The sequence below is a fragment of the Tubulanus polymorphus genome, chromosome 1 (assembly GCF_964204645.1).
Source record: "Tubulanus polymorphus chromosome 1, tnTubPoly1.2, whole genome shotgun sequence".
NCBI classification, from domain to species: Eukaryota; Metazoa; Nemertea; class Palaeonemertea; order Tubulaniformes; family Tubulanidae; genus Tubulanus; species Tubulanus polymorphus.
In genome coordinates this window covers 4,285,302-4,308,705 of record NC_134025.1, presented here as the reverse complement: position 1 = coordinate 4,308,705, position 23,404 = coordinate 4,285,302, and the positions used below count along the sequence as shown (strand labels likewise).

General features: G+C 35.4%; 3 protein-coding genes across 3 annotated transcripts; 2 read left to right on the top strand and 1 right to left on the bottom strand.

Annotated features, from left to right (window-relative positions):
* Nucleotides 1–23: 23 nt before the first annotated feature.
* LOC141901731 (centrosomal protein 43-like) lies at nt 24–7,156 on the top strand. Its single transcript, XM_074789169.1, has 17 exons — nt 24–110; nt 911–964; nt 1,053–1,107; nt 1,185–1,273; nt 1,356–1,505; nt 1,795–1,809; nt 2,629–2,685; nt 2,762–2,832; nt 2,916–2,977; nt 3,062–3,210; nt 3,290–3,540; nt 4,028–4,108; nt 4,975–5,159; nt 5,249–5,320; nt 5,409–5,454; nt 5,523–5,700; nt 6,260–7,156. Exons 1-17 carry the CDS (start codon nt 30–32, stop codon nt 6,341–6,343), a joined length of 1,680 nt encoding a protein of 559 aa, XP_074645270.1. The 5' UTR covers nt 24–29; the 3' UTR covers nt 6,344–7,156.
* A 291-nt stretch (nt 7,157–7,447) lies between these two features.
* LOC141901723 (ATP-dependent RNA helicase TDRD9-like) lies at nt 7,448–16,089 on the top strand. The gene is made up of 36 exons (XM_074789156.1): nt 7,448–7,741; nt 7,971–8,046; nt 8,134–8,337; nt 8,721–8,942; nt 9,036–9,158; nt 9,429–9,509; nt 9,590–9,748; nt 9,835–9,941; nt 10,032–10,093; nt 10,179–10,236; nt 10,317–10,459; nt 10,560–10,664; nt 10,741–10,835; nt 10,920–11,051; nt 11,138–11,300; nt 11,420–11,483; nt 11,570–11,633; nt 11,712–11,816; nt 11,903–12,016; nt 12,098–12,205; nt 12,296–12,408; nt 12,491–12,574; nt 12,676–12,813; nt 12,900–12,990; nt 13,090–13,191; nt 13,286–13,429; nt 13,510–13,605; nt 13,683–13,811; nt 13,895–14,149; nt 14,264–14,334; nt 14,416–14,622; nt 14,701–14,839; nt 14,926–15,041; nt 15,126–15,192; nt 15,267–15,448; nt 15,570–16,089. Exons 1-36 carry the CDS (start codon nt 7,566–7,568, stop codon nt 15,688–15,690), a joined length of 4,416 nt encoding a protein of 1,471 aa, XP_074645257.1. The 5' UTR covers nt 7,448–7,565; the 3' UTR covers nt 15,691–16,089.
* A 219-nt stretch (nt 16,090–16,308) lies between these two features.
* LOC141914712 (hapless 2-like) lies at nt 16,309–21,185 on the bottom strand. The gene is made up of 19 exons (XM_074805983.1): nt 21,076–21,185; nt 20,655–20,856; nt 20,426–20,566; nt 20,223–20,339; nt 20,020–20,153; nt 19,768–19,927; nt 19,487–19,615; nt 19,272–19,402; nt 18,957–19,184; nt 18,641–18,879; nt 18,466–18,563; nt 18,228–18,381; nt 17,772–18,154; nt 17,544–17,699; nt 17,369–17,453; nt 17,172–17,267; nt 16,943–17,055; nt 16,773–16,859; nt 16,309–16,695 (listed from the first exon to the last, which is right to left on the bottom strand). The coding sequence occupies exons 1-19, from the start codon at nt 21,090–21,092 to the stop codon at nt 16,537–16,539; spliced, it is 2,829 nt and encodes a 942-aa protein (XP_074662084.1). The 5' UTR covers nt 21,093–21,185; the 3' UTR covers nt 16,309–16,536.
* Between the last annotated feature and the right edge of the window lie 2,219 nt (nt 21,186–23,404).

Here is a 23,404-nt window from a genome sequence, read left to right as displayed (position 1 = left end):
CGCGAATTACTCAACGAACACAAGCCAAAATGGCGGCCGAAGAAGATACGGAGCTTCGCGATTTAGTGGCACAAAGTTTGGAAAATAACGGTGTTTTAGGCAAGATAAGGGTAAGAATTACTTTCTATGAATACAACAAATTGTTTCGATTAATGTATTATTTTCCTCTTAGTCGAGAAATGTTTAAAAGATGCTGATTCAAACGTAGAATTGAAGAAATTACCGTTTACACACGCTTGCCAGAGCTAGTTCACGCACTGTCATTTGTCAATTAATTTTATTGCTATCATTTGTTTCAACTGGGTTAAATGTGTTTTTGTCAGCTAAACCTACTCTTCTTAACAGCATCATCTTCCTATAATTAATGCCACTGACCGTGTAATCGCATAATAATAAGTTGAATAGGCCTACTATGTCTGTCAGCATGATCTAAATTTATTATCGCTAACTCCCTCCTAAAATTTGTTGGGCGGCATTCAAAATATATTTGATATTAATACATTGGATTGCTTTCTTTTCATTCGATAATAATAACTGGACCTATTTAATTCTAGGAGTTATGTGTGCAGGGGGACATAAACTATATTGAACGAATTGTCAATGAAGTTGATATTCCTTTCATTATTGGTGCCTTGACATACTTTGAGTTGAAGCCTGTTTTGATTGAGTTTGCCTTTCACTTATTCTTAATTCTGACATTGATTGTAAAATAATTTAGTGGCTCTTAGAATCTGTCAGCAGAAAGTCATAAGTTCTGATAGGCCTGATGTGACAGTTTATTTGTTTACAAGTTCAACGAGGCCAAATTTTCTATTTTTTATGAAAAGGATGTCAGCATAAGTAAATGATTGAGAATTGTTTGGCAGATCGGTAGTTCAATTTACAATTAACCGTACCGATTTTGTTGTAGGCTCAACTTAGAGCTAGTGTTTTTCTTGCATTGGAGGAACAAGAGCATATACAGGTAGGCTAAGTAAAACTAATATAAGATTTGTCTTGCACATTTACATTGTGAATACTTTACTCTAATATGATGCTTCTTTTTTTTTCAGAATAAAAAACCTTTCGTGAATCAAAAACTTCAGAAATTCCTTTCTACAAAAGAAGGTAACATTCTACAGTCGTGGACATTATCATTTTGATTGTAACCATGAGATAAACTGAAAAACTGGCTCTTTTATCAGGTTGTGTAGTTGCTGGTTTGGTGAGAGAATTTCTGGAGTATTTTGGGCTCGAATTTACTCTTGCCGTCTTCGATCCGGAATCTGGATTTGTAAGCATTTTATTCAGATATTTTTCAGGTGTTTTGACTATCCGATTCCTTCTTGAATCTTACCTTAAATTGTCATTTTCAGCGAGAGTTAAATGAAGGCCGGCATGAATTGGCGAGGGAGTTGAATATCATTGAGCCAGATGGACCGGCCAGTGCACCACTTCTAGCTGAGTTTGTGAAACGTTCTACAAGTGAACAAGTCAGTCGTGGTAAATTGAATTCTACCACAGAGGTATGTATATTTATAACACAATTATTATATCCTAAGTTTGAATTGTTGAGTAAAATGATCTTATCATTAAAAAAAACCTCCACAATTGCATATATTCTGATCTGCAAACAGGATAATGATGAGGATGAGGTTGGTTTTTTGTTGTATCTATCGATTCTTTCTATCTTAAACTCTTATTGTGACACACTGAAATCAACCTGACCTTCCCCGAACCAGTAAATTGACTTATTAAATTCTTAAAGCTTTCCTGTTTTAGTTTACATTAAACGTAATGTATCTTTTGTTGTAGAATTATATAACTAAGGTTTGTTTGAAATGGAGGCAAATTCAAATTGGAAAATCCACTTTGCGTTCATATAATTGCACTTTCAAAATCACAAAAAAAAATCCACTTTAGAAACAAGTGTTTTCATTGCATCTGCAAATAATATTTGTCTTCACTTACATTTTCTGCACATATCTCTATGACTTGGAGAATCTTCATGTGCATGTTGTCTGATACGATCTGAATATTTTCATCTTTTTCACTAACAATCATCTTACTTTCTGCAGGATACGTCACAGTTCATAAAAATCCCGAAGGTATATATGTTAGCATGGTTATAGACGTTCATTGTACAATCTGCATGTCCGAGTCACGCCTATCCCAGTCACTGCTTTTTGGAGGGATTATTTTTTTAAGCACTTTAATTACAAAAACACATGTGATATACCGTATGACTGATTCCTTAGGCTTAGCCAAAAACTAAACAAATTTAGAACTATAAATCCATTTTGTGGGAAATACACAGTTTTATCATATTTTGCAGTTATGATTATTAGATTCTTTACACCCTTGAATGATTTGAATCCTTATCACAATCAAAACCTTCGCATTTGCATTAGTGGGAATACATGTCTATATGTTACATATAGAATTCTTGATTAATATCTATAGATGGTGTTTAGCTTGCTTCATGTTACTGTATGTCAATATCTGTTTTGTGACGTTCGTTCAATGCGTGTTTAGTTCATGATGTATTTACACAAAATGTTACTATTAACTTATTAGTGAAGTTACTCGACCATTTGTGGTAATAACTAAATTTAACATGCGTTCAACATATTTTCCACATTTTTACAGGATTTATCTCAGGTACAAATTGATGATGCAAAAGAGAAGTTCAAGGAATATGATAAGGTAATGAAAATCACACCTTCAACTAAGCTTTGTTCATATTCTTACATATTCATTTTGATCTCGGATTTACTTATAGGATCAGAATGGTGTTATTGATAAAGATGAACTCAGAAATCTGTTCGTAGACATGTTTCCAAATTTCCACAGGTAAAAACTCATCAACATCGATATCAGATAAACATCATCTGTCTGAATTATCTTACTTTATCTCTTATTTTATCATTCTACAGAAACATGTTGGAACGATATGTAAACGATGAGTTCAGAGCCTCTGATCGAGATTTCAGTAATGGTAAGCTTTCTTTTTATATCATATAAAAGACAAAAAACGTGTGTGTGTGTGTGTGTATGAAATTACATTATTGATTTATTGTAGGCATTGATTTTGATGAATTTGTTGCTATGTATAAACGGCTGTTCATATTGTGTAAAAGTGTCGTATCACATGACCTTTCGGAGCTGAAGTCACCACGAAAAAGCAATTCCGATTCATTGTATTCAAAAATTCCATCCCCAATCCGTAAGGTAATGTACATTCCATTGTTTACATATGTTAACCAGTATTGTTAAGGCTTTTGTCGCTGATTTATGATTTTGTTTCTAGCCGAATAGTGCGCCGAATTCTCCGACTATTAAAATGGTAAATGGAGATGCTATGTCCAATCAGAAATCTCAGGAAAATGAAAAATCACTGCGTTCGTCGATATCTGAACAAATATCAGAACGCTCGTCGATATCGGAGAAACAAACGAATGGATCGGCAGCTTTAGCAGACGTACTCGGCAGTGAACCGGAGGATGATCCATTCTTCGACGATCCATTACCAATAACTGATAAATCAAAACCGTTAGTAAGGTATGTTGACTTCACATCTTTCCTGTCTACGTATAGAATGGTTTATTCTATCCAAGCCTTATGACTTATTGTTGTAAAGGCAGTGGGAGAGAAATGCGCTGTAATATAATCTTTGCCGTTCAATATTTTGCTTTGGCCTGACGATGTACAACTTCTACACAATATGTATTCTATAATACAGGCAAGACTAATGCTTTGTTTGTTTAAAACGTGCTTTATAATGCTGCTATTCTGAGCTTTATTTATCGAGAACTAACAGAGCGATGTTTATTCTTGTAACTTATGTCATTATTATTGTAAGATATGTCAATATGCGGGGACTACAGATTCAAATGATGCTTATTGTTTAGTCATTTTTTGCCTTTGATCTTTTCTTGAGGTGTTGGTTGATCTTTGTTTGTTGTTCTATCACAAGATGGCATTTATTCAAGTAGGCATTTTCAATTCCGTCTCTTAATAACTGTTTTCTGTTTAATCATTAAAAAAGAAAACAGAATAAATTGAATCCGCCACGAAGTCCGAATTCACCAAAGCCTTCTCAGATTCCAAAATTCACTTTTGGAGCCAGGTAATCAACGCATGGTGATGGGACTTTTAATTCCCAAGTAGCAAAATCGATTTTAAACGTCCTTATTCAAGGATATATTTGTATTATTAATCGGGAAATGTCAAGTAAATTAATGAATGATTAGTTATCAAATATCTAATACTAACTGAGAATGGATTTTAATGATAGAGCTGTGTGTAGTATGTAATCTTTCTCAAAAATATGTGATTAAACTAATAATTGTTTGTAATTTTTCTCAAATTATCATATAGCTCAAAGAGGAAATTAATCAAGAATTTAAAATTGTAGGTTACCACCACTACTAAATTTAGTGCAGATTTCATGCTTTTCGCTTTAGATCTTTTTTCAATTTCATATGATCAGATCCTCAGATTTTATTTCCTCTGTCTTTCCTTGCAAATGCTTAAGAATAGATTGCTGTTTTTTGTGTAGATGATTATATATAGTGTTGATTAATATTCTAATCACTAACCTACGCTGCTTTTTGTCATAGTTAAAGTTAAAGTGTAAAAGATTGTAAAACTAAATACCAGTAGATAATACCAGTTTGTTATTTAAAGAATCCATTTTTCCTTCTCTGTTTCATCAATTCTCCTTCATCTTCTGACTTTTCAAAACATAAATGACTAGTATCGGTAGCTAATATGTAGTGAGGTAAAAAAAACAACATACAATTAGATTGTGATCTTTAGAATAGGATAGACAGTATATCCGTAGATATATCATGTATTCCTTCATAAATTCTTAACAATGGCACATGTATAATGGACGTACGTTCACGCTTATTGCAGGAACAAACCGATGATGTAACTTGATTATGAAGGATGTTTTGATCTGATTTGAGGAAAATTTGTTCTATTTGACAGTGATAAAAAAGAAAAGACTGGATCTTCGTTGACACACGATAAACCTGCACCCGCTACTGCTGCCAAACAAAATTCTGGGAACTTAACTTCCTTGAACGATCTTCCGTCCTTAAATGATCGACGTGGTGTTGGTGGTCTCGGTTCATTGAAAGACGTGCCTCCTTTACCGGGATTATCATCAAATGGTAGGATTCCTCTGATTAATGAGAAGCACACACACAATGGAGTCAGCTCTCTAGGTCTATAATCAATAGGGATTCTATTTTCTTTTCAGATAAAGGGAAACAATCGGATCTTGAAAAAGATATTAAGGCCATTGATAAGAAAATAGCTGATTTAGGATTTGGTAAATATAGTTTTCTAAAATCGGAACTACTGTATGCCCTATCTAAGGTCAGTGCTATATATGTTGTATGATATTGATATGTTTTAAGATGTTCCCGACGATGACGACTATGAAGAAGATTTCATGAGCTCTGGGTAAGTAGCTTTTGCCAGAAACTGCATGTATTGCCTGCTTGGATGTTTGAATGTTCTTATCCATTCAGCTATTCTCGCTGTTTTATACCTCTACGTATCTTGTTTTCTCCACCTAGCATGAGCAAATTAAGTGCACGGTCAGAAAAATCTGAACAAAAGACATTAAGTATTGCTGAAGAGATAGACGAGGAGGTTGATGAAGATCTGTCTGGAGCTGATGATCTGCTTAAAAGTAGCAATAGCGGGGTAAGATCTGAGCTTCATAAGTATATAATTCAGTCTTATCGATTCCAGTTATCAGCCCTACATGCACATTGCTTGAGAATATATAACGTAATAGAATAAAGCATGAATAATCTGTAGCAGGTTGCCGCTGACCTGGAAAAATCAGGGAAACTCAGAGAATTTGACAAATTTTACCAGGAAAACTCGGGAAATTCAGATAATTCTATTGACCAGGGCTCAGTTTCACAAAAAAGTTAAACTCAAATGTTTGGTGTAATTGCCATTGGTTACATCATGTTTTCAATAAGGACAACAATTCCAACTTAACCGTTTCAGGCTTAAACTTTTTCGTGAAACTGGGCCCACATGTTTACTCCTCAATATATGATACAATAAAAGATAAATCAATTGTAACATCTTAAACCTAGAAATTTCTCTGATTCACTCGGGGAATTTTGTGTAATCACATGGAAAATAAGGGAAAACTCAGGTGATTTGTGAATGGGCAGAAAGTGGCCACCCTTCGATCAAACGGTTATAGATTGATAAATACGTGTATGTTATTGTTGTTCCATTTTAGTTTGATGACCTTACGACGGATAAATCAATATCAGTGAACAGTACGGGTGGATTCGATTATATGGAAGATGTTATAACGCCGTAAATCTTTTCTGTTTCATCGATCAAATGAACAAACGGATTCCGACAATCTGATTGATATAGACACAATTTGTGATAACTTTGAATTTCTAAAGACATTGTTAAATGTTGATATTTTTTCAACTAAGTTAGCATCAATGATATATCGATCGATATGTATCGGATTGTTGTATCAAAAATAAGTAATTAAACGAAGTATTTTTGTACATGTAATTTATATAAAATCTGTGATACAGATTATTAGTTATTAGTGTAGTGTGCACTGTTTTATACCACTGCTAATTAGTTTGCTTTCATAAAACGCTGATTAGTATTTCCTGACAGTACTGATAAAGTTTTTGTAACTTTGAGTAATTTACTTGTGAAGTTTTTGTAACTTGAGTAATTTACAGTTAAATCCTTGATTTTGCCTGTAACAAAAATGTGTGGGCTTACCTTCAATTTTTGTTAGATCGCAAATGAATTGCATTCAATTTATTATTAAAAAATACCTGGGCTGGAAAAAGCTGAAACTGACCTCATGGTTTTTAATTTGCTTTCTCTTAAATGAATAATTGTAGAAACGATTTTGATTTCTACACATTTCGGTTTTCGAATATTTCGATAGGAAACATTTTGTTGTTTCAAGTTGGGTCACAAAATGAGGAAAGTTTGTAACTGATCGACGACCTCGTCTGTGAATTTTATATGTTTTTTTCTCTTATAACCTAAGATATATCGTTATATATGAAGAATTTGTTTGAACTGACGAAACAGAAAAACTGTAATTTATGTAAATAATGATCTGTATATGGAGTAGTATTATTACTAGTTTTCATTTAATAAAATTCCAAAAAGTTAAATCAAATTCTTTTTCTTGGTCTTGTTTCATTTGTTTTGAGGAATAACATCTTGCATGATAGATTTCGGTCACTGTCCGATACAAAATGCCCAATGGTGAAGAGATCGGCAAGTGCTGCCACTACCAGTCCCTGTGAAGTGCTGGCAGATTTTCAAGTTAAATCCAAATCGACATAGGCGGAAAATATGCAATACGCATGCGTCGACTATATGGCTTTCACATGGAATATGTGGCCCTCGTGTACTGGAACTAACTGTCAATTAAACTGAAAGGAAGATTCGATTCCTGATGCTTTATTAGTTTATCTCGTGTGAACTTCTTGAATGCCACTAATTAGAGATAGATAAGATCTATCCACGCGTCATTCAGTAACTCATTAACAAAAATGAGTCGCACTGTGCAAGATCTGACACTTGAACAAATAGACGACTGGTTTGCAATTGGGAAAACAGTGAAAGCAGAAACTCACAGTCGCAGTGTTTCTGGTGGCAAACCCTTAGACGAGAAAGGCCAGCCATGTGATCCTGAGGTCTATAAACCCATTGCTCCAGCATACAAAATGTACGCAAGTTAATTAACCCTTGGCCCTGGCCCAATTCAATGAACAAAAATTTGTCTTATCATCTTCACCTCAGTGGAACTCCCTCAGACCAGTGCGCCGCTTTGGTACTCTGTCCCTGTCTTGTCTTACCCCAAGGCCTACATTGAACTGTTTAGTTATATCATCTATCTCTGATTGTGAGGATTAATATTTCCAAATGAAGAAAAATTTTTTCCGTGTAAATTCCAGACATACCCGTGTAAATGGACCAGTTGATTATGCTGCTTACTACCAAGAAAAGTATCTCGAATCTTTGAGACACAAGGTTTATATTGTATTCAACATAAAGCTGTCACCTCTTAATTGAATACGAACCTGTTGATAATAAAGTTGATTTGATTTTTGAATTTAGGATGATATACCCGAAGAAGACGATGACACGGCTACAGTAGTTTCTGCATCAACAAAAATGGACGAGATAGAAACTGCTAGTTATATCAGCGGTAGCGTAGCGACTCTAGATTCCTTACGAGAACAGAACAACGATGTCTACAAGGAATATGATTTTGACACGGTTTATGACAAAAAGCTGCCAATAACTCAGTTCCATGATGAGGTGAGTTATTGAATGTTCTATGAGATGCGTGGTGACCGAATGGTCTGTAAGATGTTGGTCACTAATTAAGACGGGGTGGCCACTGAAAAACTAGAGAACAAATTTTACGTAAAACATGGAAAACCCAGGGAATTTGAGAATGCCTAATGCTATTGACCTCATGTTTCTTAAGCAGTACGTGATTCAATGAAAAATTGAATGAATAGTAACGGTTTAAACCAAAAAATTTCTCCGACTCACTCAGAGAATTTCGCATTATCAAATGGAAAAATCAGGGAAAACGAAGGGCGTTTGTAAAAGGGGGGAAAGTATTCACCTTGTTGGACCACACTTCTTTCATTGAGATTAATGTCGATGAACTATGATATGAATCCGCTTTTCAGATTATCCATACAATCGAAAGCAATCCTGTAACTGTAATTCAAGGATCTACTGGAAGCGGTAAAACTACGCAAGTGCCGCAGTATATTCTCGATTATTACGCTCTCGAAAACAAATACTGTAACATCATAGTTACTCAACCGAGACGAATAGCGGCGATGAGTATCGCTAAACGCGTGTGTTCAGAGAGACATTGGAATATTGGCGGAATATGTGGTTATCAGGTATAGTTAGATGTTTCATTTAATTCGTCTTTATTTGTTTACAACCAAACTGCTGTGATTTGCGTTGAAAAATTGACCGTTGTATTTTTTTAGGTTGCTCGTGATCGAGTTGGTTGCGACGACACTAGAATTCTTTACGTGACGACGGGAGTTCTTCTGGAAAAACTGATTAACACTAAAAACATGCTTCAATATACGCATGTTATTCTTGATGAGGTTTGCACATTTCGCTTCTTCTTCCGCTGCCCTTCTGCCCTTCCTTCATCCAGTTGAAGATTCATGGAACTGTCTACGTATGACTTGTAAGATCAGTGAGTCGGAGAATACTGACATATGTCCAGACCGAATAGCACAGGATTCAAACCCATCACCTGCCTTATTCACCAAGCCATGAAGATACGGCGATATCGACTCGTACAGAGAACAAAGAGAATATAATTTTGCTAAATCTCTCGTCATTTTACATCTTTCACTCATGGATTTTAGGTTCATGAACGAGATCAAGACACTGATTTTTCGCTTCTCGTCGTAAGGAAGTTGTTGAGAGAAAACTCGAAACACGTCAAGGTAATTTAAAGATTTAGTCCTCTTAAGATCGCAGCAGGTGAAGAGTTTAAGTCATGAGATGTTACTGGTTTATGTTTCAGGTTATTCTCATGTCTGCTACAATCAATGCTGCTTTGTTTGCTGATTATTTCGGCGTTCCAGTCGGAAACTCACTCGAACCTGCCCCAGTTGTCGATGTGGAAGGAAAGATCTATAATGTCGGTGAATACTACATCGAAAATTTAAAGTCACTCGGTGAAGTATGTTTATTCTATCAAGGATGATGAAACTGTTGATATGTACTCAAAAATTCATATAAATGTGGTGCTTTTTTGTTTAATTATAGTTACCTGCAGACCCAAGCATGGACAAACCATCTTTAAACAGTATATCTGTTGAATTAGCTGGGAAATTAATCACTCATTTTGATAAACTGGAAAAACAGGAATTAGGGTGTGTAAAACGAATGCGTATCTAATCAGTATTTCTACATTGTGATATGGGGTTTATCGCTTAGTAACATTGTATCATATATATTTTTAGAATAATGAAGAATGATAATAGTCTATCTCCAAAAAGAGGCACCGTGTTGATATTCTTACCTGGTAAGAACAAATGAATTTCAATGCGCAAAAGTCATAATCTTGTATCGGTGATTAACTCTGATTTGATGGTGTGTTTTGTTGTTAGGTTTCGCCGAGATCTCTGAAGTAATGGATAATTTAAACCAATATAAAGAGGAGTTCAAGTATGTGATCATATCAATACTCAATACATAAACATGAGTAAAGTCAACTAATAATTCAATGATTTATGATATATATCTAGTTTGATGTTGCTTCCATTGCATTCGTCTATAACACTTGAAGAACAAGCTCAAGTGTTTTTGCCTCCAGAACCCGGAATGAGAAAAATCATCTTGTCCACAAATATTGCTGAAAGTTCCATTACTGTACCGGATATCAAATATGGTAAACAGAAGCATTTATTTCTCATCCGAAAAGTTTGATGAATTACAAAAATTTCCTGTTACAATCTACAAGTATATTTGCCTTATCCTTATCTTTACAGTGATAGATTTCTGTTTAACGAAGGTGTTGTGGTGTGATCCCGACACTAATATTACTAGTCTAATCGTTACATGGGCAGCAAAAGCAAATTGTTTACAGAGAAAAGGTAAAGTGTGTTTCAGAATCTTACCGAGCTGTAAATGCTATAGTGACACGTTCACTGACGATGTTGTCGTATTTAGGAAGAGCTGGTCGTGTTACCAGTGGTCGAGTGTATCGCATGGTTACTAGATATTTCTACGAAGAATTACCCGATTATGGAACTCCTGAAATGCTCGTAAGTCATCGAATTTATCATTATTCTCTTACTAAGGATTTCTTTCGTGTTGAATTTCTGATAATGATTGTTGAATCTTTATAGCGTTGTCCGCTTGAACAAGTTATATTGAAGTGTAAGAAGTTGAATATGGGAGAACCGAAAGCGTTGTTTGCACTTGCATTATCCCCACCTCCACTCGATGATATTGAAAGAACTATCCTGATGCTGAAAGAGGTTAGAATTAAGAGTTGATTAATATTAATTCCTGTTTCTTGAAAATGTCACGTCGAAATTATGATTGATGTATTCTGTAATTTTAGGTGGCAGCATTGACAACTCATAGATCAGGACAAATGAATCCACATGATGGAGATTTGACATTTATCGGTAATGTTCTCGCCTCTCTCCCTGTCGATATACATGTCGGAAGAATGCTTATTCTCGGATACATTTTTGGTGTGCTGGAGGATTGTCTCATAATTGGTAAAAACCTATACCGTGTAATCTGTATGATGAATATCTGTATGATGAATATCTGTTCTATGCATGTATCTGTTATAACTGCTGGATATTTCAATCTGAAATTCCCCCTGTATATTTAGGTGCCTGTCTGTCTCTACCATCCTTTTTCCAAACTCCGTTTAAGGAAAAGTTCTCCGCATATGGGTAAGAAAATGTTATTTCATATCAAAACTTTTTATCTTTAACCCATAAAAACACAACAAATATGTCAACAATAACTTATTATGTAGGTATAAAGTGGGCTGGTCTAGATGGACATATAGCGATTGTTTTGCCATGAAGAATGCTTATGTGGTACGTTCGTGTGATGCGTATTCATGTGTTTTTCTGTACGATTAGTTATTGACTGAAACTTGTTTTATTTCTTGATAGACTTGGGAGCAGAACAAAAGACAGGGAAAGTTCCGACGTGGCGGAGTTAGATCTGAACGAGCCTGGTGTAGAGACTGGTATTTACAAATACGACGTCTCAGGGAGGTATAGACGTGAATAATTCTTCATTAAGTAAACTCGGTGAGCCTCATTCATCTATGAAAAATTCTGTACGTACTTTACATACTTAGGTTGAAGATTTGATTAAAGAATTGACGAACAGACTTTCGGCATTCAAGATTACTCTTCCTCCAAACCGTCCAAACAGAGTGCCTAATCCTCAGGAAGATGAACTCATGTTGAAGGTATATAATGCAAACAATTATGCTTTAGATTATGTATTTTGTCCTAGTATTTTTTGGTTCATTGGTGATTGTCTATTTTAGATTGTTCTATGCGGTGCATTCTATCCGAACTATTTTGTTAGAATACCAGTCAATGAAGCAGAAGCTGTGAAGGAACTATCTGGAAATGATCCATTCACATCTGTAATGGTTCGTTCATTTATTCCTATGTTATATTTCGTCTTGTGATAATATTCCTTCTAGATACTCGATTTCCTAGCTTCTAAATTACTGTTGTAGATGAAAGGACTACCTCAAAACCAGGGCGCACTCTATCGTCACCAAATTGAAAACGTATTTCAAAACAGATACAAATGCGGTAAAATAAAAAGCATTTCGTTCGAAGATAGTAGGTACGTAATAGACGAAATCTAAATGACATTTAAGACATGTATGTGATATCAACTGTAGAACTTTATTCTAATTGATGTACAGGGCATATATAGAATTTGAGCCTAGTGGTAATGAAACTGGCACTGTAAGAGCATTGAAAGCCGTTTATTTAGCTGTGAAAGTAAGGTATCTATACAAATCTATACAATTTTTCATCGAGTTTGTGAACATCTGTGGAAGTGATATTGTTTTGAGTATTTATTGTTTACATAATGATTCATTAACAGGCAGTGTGAAAGAGGTCTGAATATGCCCATGTTAGATCCCGACGCGGTCAGACAGAGGTTTGAAACGCTGACTTTACAACAATTAGATTCAGCTAGTGGTCCGTCTAGTATTGGTGGACGTCGATTAAGAACAAATCGGTATGTTAAAGTATGATGTATTATAATCTCATGTGAAGTGATCGTTTATTCATTATGTAGATCCTAATTTTAATCATTTTTTCCAGCATTCGAACTGTAAATGTAAACAATAGTGCGTATAACCAGGTAGCATTACCACGCCCTACTATAACTGCTGTTCCAGTTGTTGTTTCACATGTAAGTTATACAACTGAAAATCGAATCAGATATATCTTTTCTTTGATGCATGAACTTAAACAGTCTTCTTGTACCGAGATAACTGTGTGTATATTTCAGATTGTCACTTGCGGTCACTTTTGGGCATTCTATTTTGACAACAGTCTACAGTTGGATGATATGCAGAAGCTTATTGAAAGCTACATGGCTCAGGGAAATGCTGTAAGTGAAATAAATATAAAATGTCTCAATCTAGTTGCCTTGTCAAGTAAAACCATGTTTAAAGATTTCTTAAACGGTACTTTAAAATCGGCAGGTACCACCGAAGAATATTGGTGTTGGCACTTTGTGTTTAGCTCCATTTGAAGAGGATGGTGTGAGGGGATATTACCGAGCTCGGATAGTAGAATTAAAACAGATCGAGCAAGAACGTACAAGAGAACTGATCCATTTGGCTGTTGTAAGTAATGCATTGATTTTAGATGTACGTAACAGTATCTGTTTCTGATGGTTGGAGAATATATCATTGTATCATTGTAGGTATTTTTCGTTGATTATGGTAATACAAGTACCGCACGGATCAATGAATTGGCAAGCATCCCTGATTTTCTATTAACGCCAGAATGGCCATTCCAGGTTTGTTGTTAACTTGTTTCCAGTTCCAGCTTTGAAAGCGTGAGATTTCGTATATACTGTAGTACTTGTATTTGTAGGCTATAAAATGTCAATTAGCTTGTCTGAGACCGTCAAGTATCCGGTCAAACAACGGAGAATGGTCGAAAGAAGCTGTCGAATTCTTTAAAGAACAGGTCTACATGAGTCAAACTCGAGTCATCGCTCAGGTAATGAATAGATTCCACATAGTGAAGTATTATAGAACTCGACGTCCGTCGTCAATTCTACCGATTCCAATTTTCCAAAACAGGTTTATTCAGTTATGAACAACAAGTTACGAGTGACAGTAGTTGTGAGAAGACCCGATGGACGGGAAGTAAACATCAACGAAGAATTGAAGAAAAAACGTCTGGCGGAAGAAGCCGAAGAACCGTTCTTGTCGAAACAAAGTTTTCTACAAAGACAAAAAGATTCGAGCAATTTGAACTATGCCGATGATCAAGACGACGAATGGCTGGAATTAAAGATCGGGAATGAAAATATCAAACGTAAAAAGCAAGGAATGGTATGTGTAGTTCCATAAATGATATTGAATATACAATACACATATTAACATACCAATATAGGAATCAGGTATACGTTCATTTGTTAACACGTATATATCAACTATGATGTTTAGGTGAGGTTAACAGGTCCTTGGAATCCATATGAGATCGGCTTCGCTTCATATACATGCATGGGAAAATTTAGGTAAGACGCAATAAAGGCATTGAAAATAATTGAAATGAAACCCAGTGATTTTGACATTTCATATATTCTTTGCTTAATTAGAGTCACAAGACTAGAACAAGACAGTGTAAATTCTGTTTGCATCGATGATGAACCTCAAGATCCGCACGAAAGGTTAATGGTTGCTGCACACGTTGGATTGAATCCATCAGGAAACACACTCATCTGTCGAAATACTACAGTCATGCCTAATATCAGAGGATTACCTGCATTGATGTCAATGATATTCTCACCTACTATGGAAATTAGGTATTCTAATGAGTCTATAGAAATCTCTGTTTGTATCCATGATTTTAAGTTTTAAAACACCAATGATACTCTTTGCAGACGAAATCCTGAGAAAACTTGTTTTATCGGTGCAATTTGTGGACTTGGAGCTGATCCAGAAACTGGTGGTTCAGCTCTTCCTGATCATGATATGGAGATCACATTTGATGTTGAAATTGACCAAGATGACATAAACGAGGTATGATAATCAATGAAGATCTAATCGAGTAAAACTTCAGTCATTCTTTACGTAAGTTTCATTCAGTTTGGATTATTTTTTTTTAGATTAACGGTGTACGTATTGGAATCAACTACGTTGTTGGACATCAAGAGCCTATCATTCAGTGGTCGTCTGACGCAATCGATCTCCTTACTAAAAAAGTGCGAAGCAATATTATCAAGTATGTACAACTTAGTTTTGTATAATGAGATTGTTAATCTATTCATTTTAATGCATCTATGTGTCTTCTTTTCTGATATAATAGCTTATTGGAGAAAAAAAGGAAATATATTGAGCCAACACCATATACAAGACCATATCAGTGGGGACATGTAAGCAGTTCAACATATTCTGAGTAGTCGTTGGTTTTGAATAGAAAGAGTTCAATGTTTTTCTGTATTTTTAGATACCAGATGAAGATGTATTGGAGCATTGTATTACGGATGAATCGGCTAATTCACGTGTATTACTTGAATTACACAATAGTGCAGTATTGAATCTAGAACCCGATACCCCTGAACTACCGCCATTTGATCATCAAAAACGAATGATTGAACATGTGCAACTGTTACGATCTAAAGCCGGCAGGTGTGTACAAGTTAATTGCGTAACTCTCTTGTAACAAGTTTATTTAGATCAAATACCGTTTCATCACAGGGAGTACAGATTTCAGGCAAAAGTTTATGTTATTATTATCTTATATTTTTAGATCAACCGAACAGGAAACGATAGTTTGTGAACTGTGCAATGTTACATGTTATCATCCTCGAGACTTAATGATTCATCTGCATACCCTCGATCATCAAGTAAAAGAGAGAAATTTGATTTGAGGACTGGAGGTTTGTGTGACATTTCTCCGACATAGATACAATACAGTTGTTTATTTGTTCATGATGTAAGTAGGTTCATGAAATTTTTTTATAGAAAATACAGACATTATTTTTCTCCATGGGTTGAAATTAATCAAGTGTTATTCAATAGTTTATATATATGCGTTCATATTTCATTTTGCTAGTCAGCTATTCTATGAGATGTATATCAACTTGTTTGAAGTCTCCTGATCATGTCTAACTGGTAATTCATTTATATTATTCCTCCTACTATACAATGTATATCTATAGTCTTAGTCAGCCAAAAAGATATGTGAAAGAATTACGTTCAGAATTTATCAGAGATTTTAGAAATGATGCTGTATTCCTAGGTTTGTACGTGTACTATTTTGTCATTATGGAAGGTTTTCCAATAAAGATTTCGCAATATTTTTTAACTCGTCTTACGTCCATTTTAAGGCAAAAACCTGCCATGTGTGTTTTATTCGGAGGTAGACTGCTTTTCAGATTGATGACAAAAGAACAAATCTAAATATTTTTTTCAAATAACGAAAAGATTTATTTATAAACTTTAACAAAAAATAACATTCCATGCGCTGATAAACATATATACATCGTATGTTTAAGATGCAGCAACAAATCAAATGCATCAAATTAAAACAATGAACTCTAAAAGCTTTCAAATACAACTATAGCCTTTGTACATTTCAAAATACATTGTACTGGTATTCGCACATAATCAATTTTTTACTTAGTCAACTCTATATCACAGTTTGAAAAAGCCAGGATCATTATTATGCGAAGTAGTTCATTTAGCTGTTTATACAACTTGCTGGAATCAAAGCATCATCGTAACAATAATACTTTATTCAGACATGGATATAAAGGTTGCAAAGTCACATGACGCATGACATCTTCCGCTGCCATAGTTTGTAAAAAATCGTCTGGGTTGATTGGAAGTGTCTGTTCTAATTCCGTTCTCTCTCCGTCAACATTCTTATAAATCTGAAAAGAGACCATTAGAGCATTAACACATTGAACACTAGCAATCATTACTGTGTCAATCAAACCTTAATCAATACCTGTAATACATTTATGTCTAGATCAAACTGATACGCTGCTCCTGCTCTTCTCAGACATCCACATAAACTAAAAGTTTGTCCACAACCCTGAATTTGAAACACAAATCTATAAGGGAATACTGAGGTGTTTATACGCAATGACTCGAGAGCGATGTACAGGATTTATTTACCTGTAAATAGGCACTTGGCTGAGTAAAATTGTAATAGATTAATTTCTTTTGTTCGACTATCTTATTGAGTTCGTCGTATGAAGATCTAGTTCTCCTCGTAGGAATCAATTGCTCTGAAATATTTAGTAGATTTTACAGTCATACTCGGATGATAAATGATACGCAGTATTGTCTGTATGCAATCATTAGTGCAATGGTTGCCTGTCTGTATTTTGATCCATTTTCTCACCTAAACTAGAATTGCTACTCGATTTTGATTGTGGAGGTGATTTCTTCTTTCTCTTCCTTCTTTTATCATCTTTTGTTTTTCCATCTGTATCTGATCCTGAAAATATATGATTATGATTAACATTGTGACATACAAGTCAATAAATACTCTATAATAGTTATAGCTGTTTATTGTGTACAGTAATGTGTTTAATTTACCTGATGATAAGAGATTCACATTTGAAGTTGCTGGTTTTTCTGCAAGTGTTTCCAGTTCATCGGGTCGTTCCTCACTCATTTCTGTCTGTATTACAAATACTAGTATATTAATTGCTTCATTTCATACACTTCAATATCTTATCCTACAACTATGAAGCAGTCTAACTCTAATTACCCTCAATTGCGATAAATGTTTTCTGTATTTCTTCTTCACTTCGTCTTTATCCATCGGTGACAAACGTTTTGTTATGAGTGCTTGAAATGGTGTCAATTCAACAGGAATTTTTGCCTTAATTCGCAATTCTGGGTGACTGTTCTTCGGGGTGATTACCTTTGAATTATATTGTGAAATATATTGCAATTATAGTCTTTCGTGCAATAATGCACTCGGTATGAAAATTACCTTCGAAGTTTTTTCAGTTTCACGTTTCTGCCACCAGTGTTTTACTAGGTGGACTAAGTAATGAAATGGATGGAATGGCAAATAGAAGAAAAATATAACATTTAGCCAAACTTCCTGCAGGCGTGATAGCTTCCATGCTCTCTCCTTACTGAAAATAATGAAACAGAGGTACAAATATAGGTAATATAACAAATTATGAGATTGAAGTTTGATTTTGTACCTGATTGGATGAATAGCTTCGCCTTCATCATCATACATTACTGGCACATACAGAAGTTCCTCTTCATAGTAGTGTTGTAGTTTACGAGACTTAGAAATCAGTCCTAAACCAATACGAGCTACTCTGGTTGAAACTGCTGCACCAATCACAGCTTTTACGATGCCTGAAAATTTCTTAACGTGCATAAAAATATTCACGTGAGTCAACTTGGCTGAGTAATAGAATCATGAACTTACCAAACCATAGGACAACCAAAAGCAAGCATGCAAGGAAAACTGCAGGATTAACACCAGTTTCTGGCAATATTAGGTTAGGCATTGGTCCTCTAAATCCAGCTAGATGATATTTATCCATTGCGAGTTGTGTGCACACCATGTCTTCATTCAGACACTGACAATGGAAATTTGATTACGGATTAAGGATGTACTTATTGATGCATTTAGTGATACATGTAAAAGGAAACACGAGCATTACCTTACAAGCGCAGAATCCATCACATATACACATCTCACCAGGTATAAAACGTATATGACGTTCAGCTATTATTCTTCTATCATGATTTAACAGAAACACTTCAAAATGAAACAAACAATTAAAGGAAATACTCTACAATTAACAAAAGACCAAAAACATCAATATGATGTCTTACCGCTGCAATGAACATCAGTCTTATCCAGTGTTGATTCTGTCAGTGTTAGAATATAAGGTGTAGATTTCTGTGGTTGGACATGAGATACATGCTCTTCGCTAATATTGATATCATTTGTACAATGACTCAAACGAACAATAAACGTTGAAGACACTAATCCACGATTCATTATATCAACTGTAAACTGTGTAGAGTTCAGTTTTGGTGCAATAGTCACCGATGTTATTTGTCCGTGAAGTCTGAAATTGATCCTATTATCTTAGATTTATCCCAACACACTTCATATGACATGTAAACGATTGAAATTGATACTTACCCTCGATGTAAAGCTAGTATTCTATCTGCATTTATTTCTATTCGTAATTGACTTTTGTGTTCACCTAAATATTTCATCGCCAAAAATGTCTGTCTTGTTAATGAATGCATTCTGATAGGATCGGCTGTCAGGTTTCCAAAGTTCTTCAAAAAATACTGCCCTTTCTGTTTTAAGATCGTATTTTCTACATCTTCGAGCCAATAATCCATTGGCTGATTATGGAGACAGCTGGGGAAAAATCATAGATTTTGCAAATAAATCTTTTTGTTATAGTTTCACGATGAAGATTGGAAAAGAACTACATCTACTAAATACCTCTGTGCAGAATGGAGACATGATTGATTCTGGTTTACAAATGCAGAGTGTGAAACGCCTATAGCATTACATTGATCACCAGAGAATGAAAATAAATCTTTGTCTAACACTAAATATTCTCCTGGCCCTCCCTGAAAAAAAAATTCACATATCATGTTTATTGTTTAGTATTTAATATACCCTGGTATTTATTCATCCACATTAGGGAAACTGACTTTCATTTGAAGTGGGTCTTCATCAAGGGGAACCTCAGGGTTCAATTCCGGAATAAGTAAATATTTTCTGATGTGATTTATCGGTAGCAACTCTGGACTGAATGAGAATCCAGTGTAACTAACAAGAACCTGAAAGAAAGATATTCATTAGACGTTGTACTAAAATTGGGTTTATCTTTTTATATTATGATCATCATAAGGCAATTGGATGAATTGAAATAAGTATAATTCTCAAAATATCAAAGGCAGTTCATCCATGAAATGAAAAGATATAAAACTACCTGATTTGTAATATCAGTTACATCAACATTCTGTGCGCCGACCAATATATCTAAATTAGCGTTAAGAGACACCCACTTGTCACTTAGTGAATTTATTGTGTACGCATGTAGTTTGATGTTATGTTCAAGGTAAGGATTTTGTAGGTCATGCACCGAATACCTGTAAAAAACAAAAATCTAAATTCATCGATAATTTCAAACAAAACGAAAGTGCATGGTATTTCGTTCTTTCGTGAGAGAGTTTGAACTAACCAAACTGGATGGAATTTGAGGCAATGAGCACTGGCGTGATATGAATCATCCAAACCATCAGGTGTTTCTAAATTCTTACAATCTTGCCCTCCTCGCGTGTGGTATATATCAGTAGAACACGGACAACAAAAACCCTGTGTCAGCAAAGAGATGTATTACAAATCAATGTTTTTACCATAAGGGATAATTTGGCTTCAAGGTACCTTTTTCTCTGGGTCTTTAAATGCACAAAGATGCGGAAGCGTGTTGTCATTACAACCCAAATATCCCTGAAGATTGTCTTTAGTGATAATCATTTCATACGGTTTATTATTCACATTCTGTAAAAGATACGAGGTACGTCCAAACATTGTCAGATGTTAGCCGTTTGAGTTGGTCTAGGCAACGATTAACCACATGTACTTACATACTGGTGGAAAAATGGATAGATAAATGAAACAGGTTGTTGATGAACTTTGATTACAACTGGTTCATACAGCATCACATCTTCATGAAACTGCCGATCGTGTACTTTGTCTATTTTGATATAATGATCATTATCCACAATCTGAATGAGAAATCAATCTATGAGTACTATGACAATATGAGATGGCAGAAGAGTTGCATCACATCTTATGACTTAAATCAAGTGATACCTGTCCACGATTGAGAATATTCACAGTCACTTGTAGTTTTTGTACACATGTTTTCATTGAAAATGTATAATTTTCTGGCATGTGACACGGCATCAAATCAGCTGTTACTCTCATACGCGTTTTCAGCTCATTATTGTCACTAATCACAAACTTGCTACGTATGAATAACACGTGAAGGCAGACAAAGAGGTAAATAAAAAATCTGAAATGAATGACGGCTCATCTTTTTAAATTTGATCACATTTAACGCCGGACTCAACAACGTCCAACAAAACAAAGAAATGCCAACTTCCAGGGCAGAGGCAGAGGCCCCAAACACAGTCTGGAATTGTTGTTAATGTCCAATAACAACTGGACGATTTTGGATCTTGAAACAGTGAAACGATTCGTCAATCAGAAACATATTTAGGGGCATATTTACATGCTATGTAAAACCATCGCTGTCAAGAGAATTTAGGGCTCCATCGTGTCAAAATAAAAAAATATGGAACTTGAAAGTAGATTTGAATTTATTTCCGGGTCCATTGACCTTGAGTGACGAGAACACATCGTTTGAAATCTTAACCGTTAAGTGCTGCCCCTATACAGCTCAGACTAACGCACAAATCCGCGAGTCCTCACTTCCGGTGTGGAGTCGTGACCCGCCATATTGAAATTTGGTAAGACTTGGAATTTTTCCAGTTTTTTATCCTCGAATTATATCTATGTCTTATGTTAACAGTTCGGTATAAACCCCTGAGATGCAGGTACAATAAACACTGTCTCTAGAACTGACCTGAGACCCGCCGCCAAACAATATTCTAAGTCGTATTTGAGGTAGGTCACGTGTGTCGTCACGGTTCGGTGGTCCGCACGTCCTCGCCTCTGCTGACTCAGTGACTGACCTGTGCTGTGCTATGCTGTGCTCTGTACGTCACGTAGAGGAGGGAGAAAATGTCCGAGTGATCCTACAATAATTATTCAAACACACTTAGATCAAACTGTTGAATTAGTTACATGTGACCTGCTTGTTCAAAACAAATAATATGAAACAGCAAATGCAATCAATCCGCTAAAAGTTTCAAGTTGTTGTTTTTGAAGATCGATGTCTTCGACAGTAACAGTAACAGTAACCTAGTTGTGATTATTAACTAAAACATTGTTATTACTTTTTACAGATTATATTGTGATGAATATTACCAGTCATAAGTACAATCCCTTTTCTTATTGTTACAAACAACAGATTTCATCAATCGATCCTTCCTTCAACGGTCAGTTCGAATCAGTTAAAAACAACAATATAAACTGCCCCCTCCCCCCCCCCCCCCGTCACTGACTGTAACTAGGTTGAGATCTATTAATCATCTTTTAGAAGAGGTTTGTCTCATTCATTCAATTGTGTAACTGATATCTGTGAATAGTCTACAATCAACAGATACCACATTGAAATCTAATATTCTTTATTTCAGGTATAATTCCTGTTTACTGTGGTATGAAATAAGATTGAGTCAAGAGCAATGCTGTAGGAGTATCGTAGGAGCAGCAGGAGTATCATATGAGCATCAGGAGTATCGTAGGAGCAGTAGGAGTATCATAGGAGCAGCTGAATGAATCACAGGAGAGATAAGATAAGTAGTTTTAGAATTACGTCTTCATTCATACCACTTATTGATGGAGGAGTTGAAGATGTTCAGGACCAGAATTTAGTTTATTTCCTAACAGACTAAAACAAAATGTAGATTCATTATAACGGTTATTGAATTTGTCTCCAGCAAGTATCTGTATCCATCTTCAGCTCACTTCACACACAGCTATAGATCAGAGTTCCTTACAGCGACCACTGAATCAACCTTATCGTAACAACTGAAATAATGATAACACATTCTATTTATGAATACGTATGAAGCACATCTGAAACCAAAGTGATAGAAAAATAGAAAGTTGTAAAATGTTTTCTGACGCAGTTTGATTTGTGTCAGATTGTAACTGTAGAAGTTTCACTCATTGTTTCAGTCTAATAGAGTTATAACTGATGTACATGTAACATTGACTGTGTAACACTGCAGTCATTTATTCACTTATTCCTCCTCAGTTTTAAGAATGTTTGTTCTCTCATCTTCATTAGCGATGAGAATCATTCTCATCCGTGTAACTACAACATCGCAACATTTCTACTTCTATTCAATCATAGAGGGAATGAGTGGTATGAGGTTTGGGTATGGAATGGGACAGGGTATGGTGTAGGTGACAGTTAGGGTAGGATAGGGTAATGTGATGAGGTAAGGTCGGTTGGGTGATGCAGGGTTATTTGATGTGGTTGGATTTGATAATCAGTATGATATAGAACTGTTTGGGGGTAAGTGATGTATGTGGTAGTGTACGGTGTGTATGTTCGGAGGGTGTATGATAATGGATTGAAAGGTTGCTGGTAGATGGCGGTACAGAGCATCTCACTCACCATGGCTCGGGTTGCTTCCTGTTGAAGCTCACGACGACACAAACGCTGACTGCAACTTTATCCATCGGTCTATTGTAATACAAGGAATAACCAGCCAATGAAAACAGAGGAATTTTCCAGCCAATGAAAACAGAGGGATTATCCAGCCAATGATAACAGAGGAATTATCCGGCCAATGAGAATTATGGAAATATAGGCCTACATTTTCTTGTTGGACCCTCTTATCGACTACCAGTGATGCCAGTCACATGTTTTACTGTTGGCGAATATCCTTCAATAAACTTTGATAAAGGATAAGTTGATGTCAGCACCG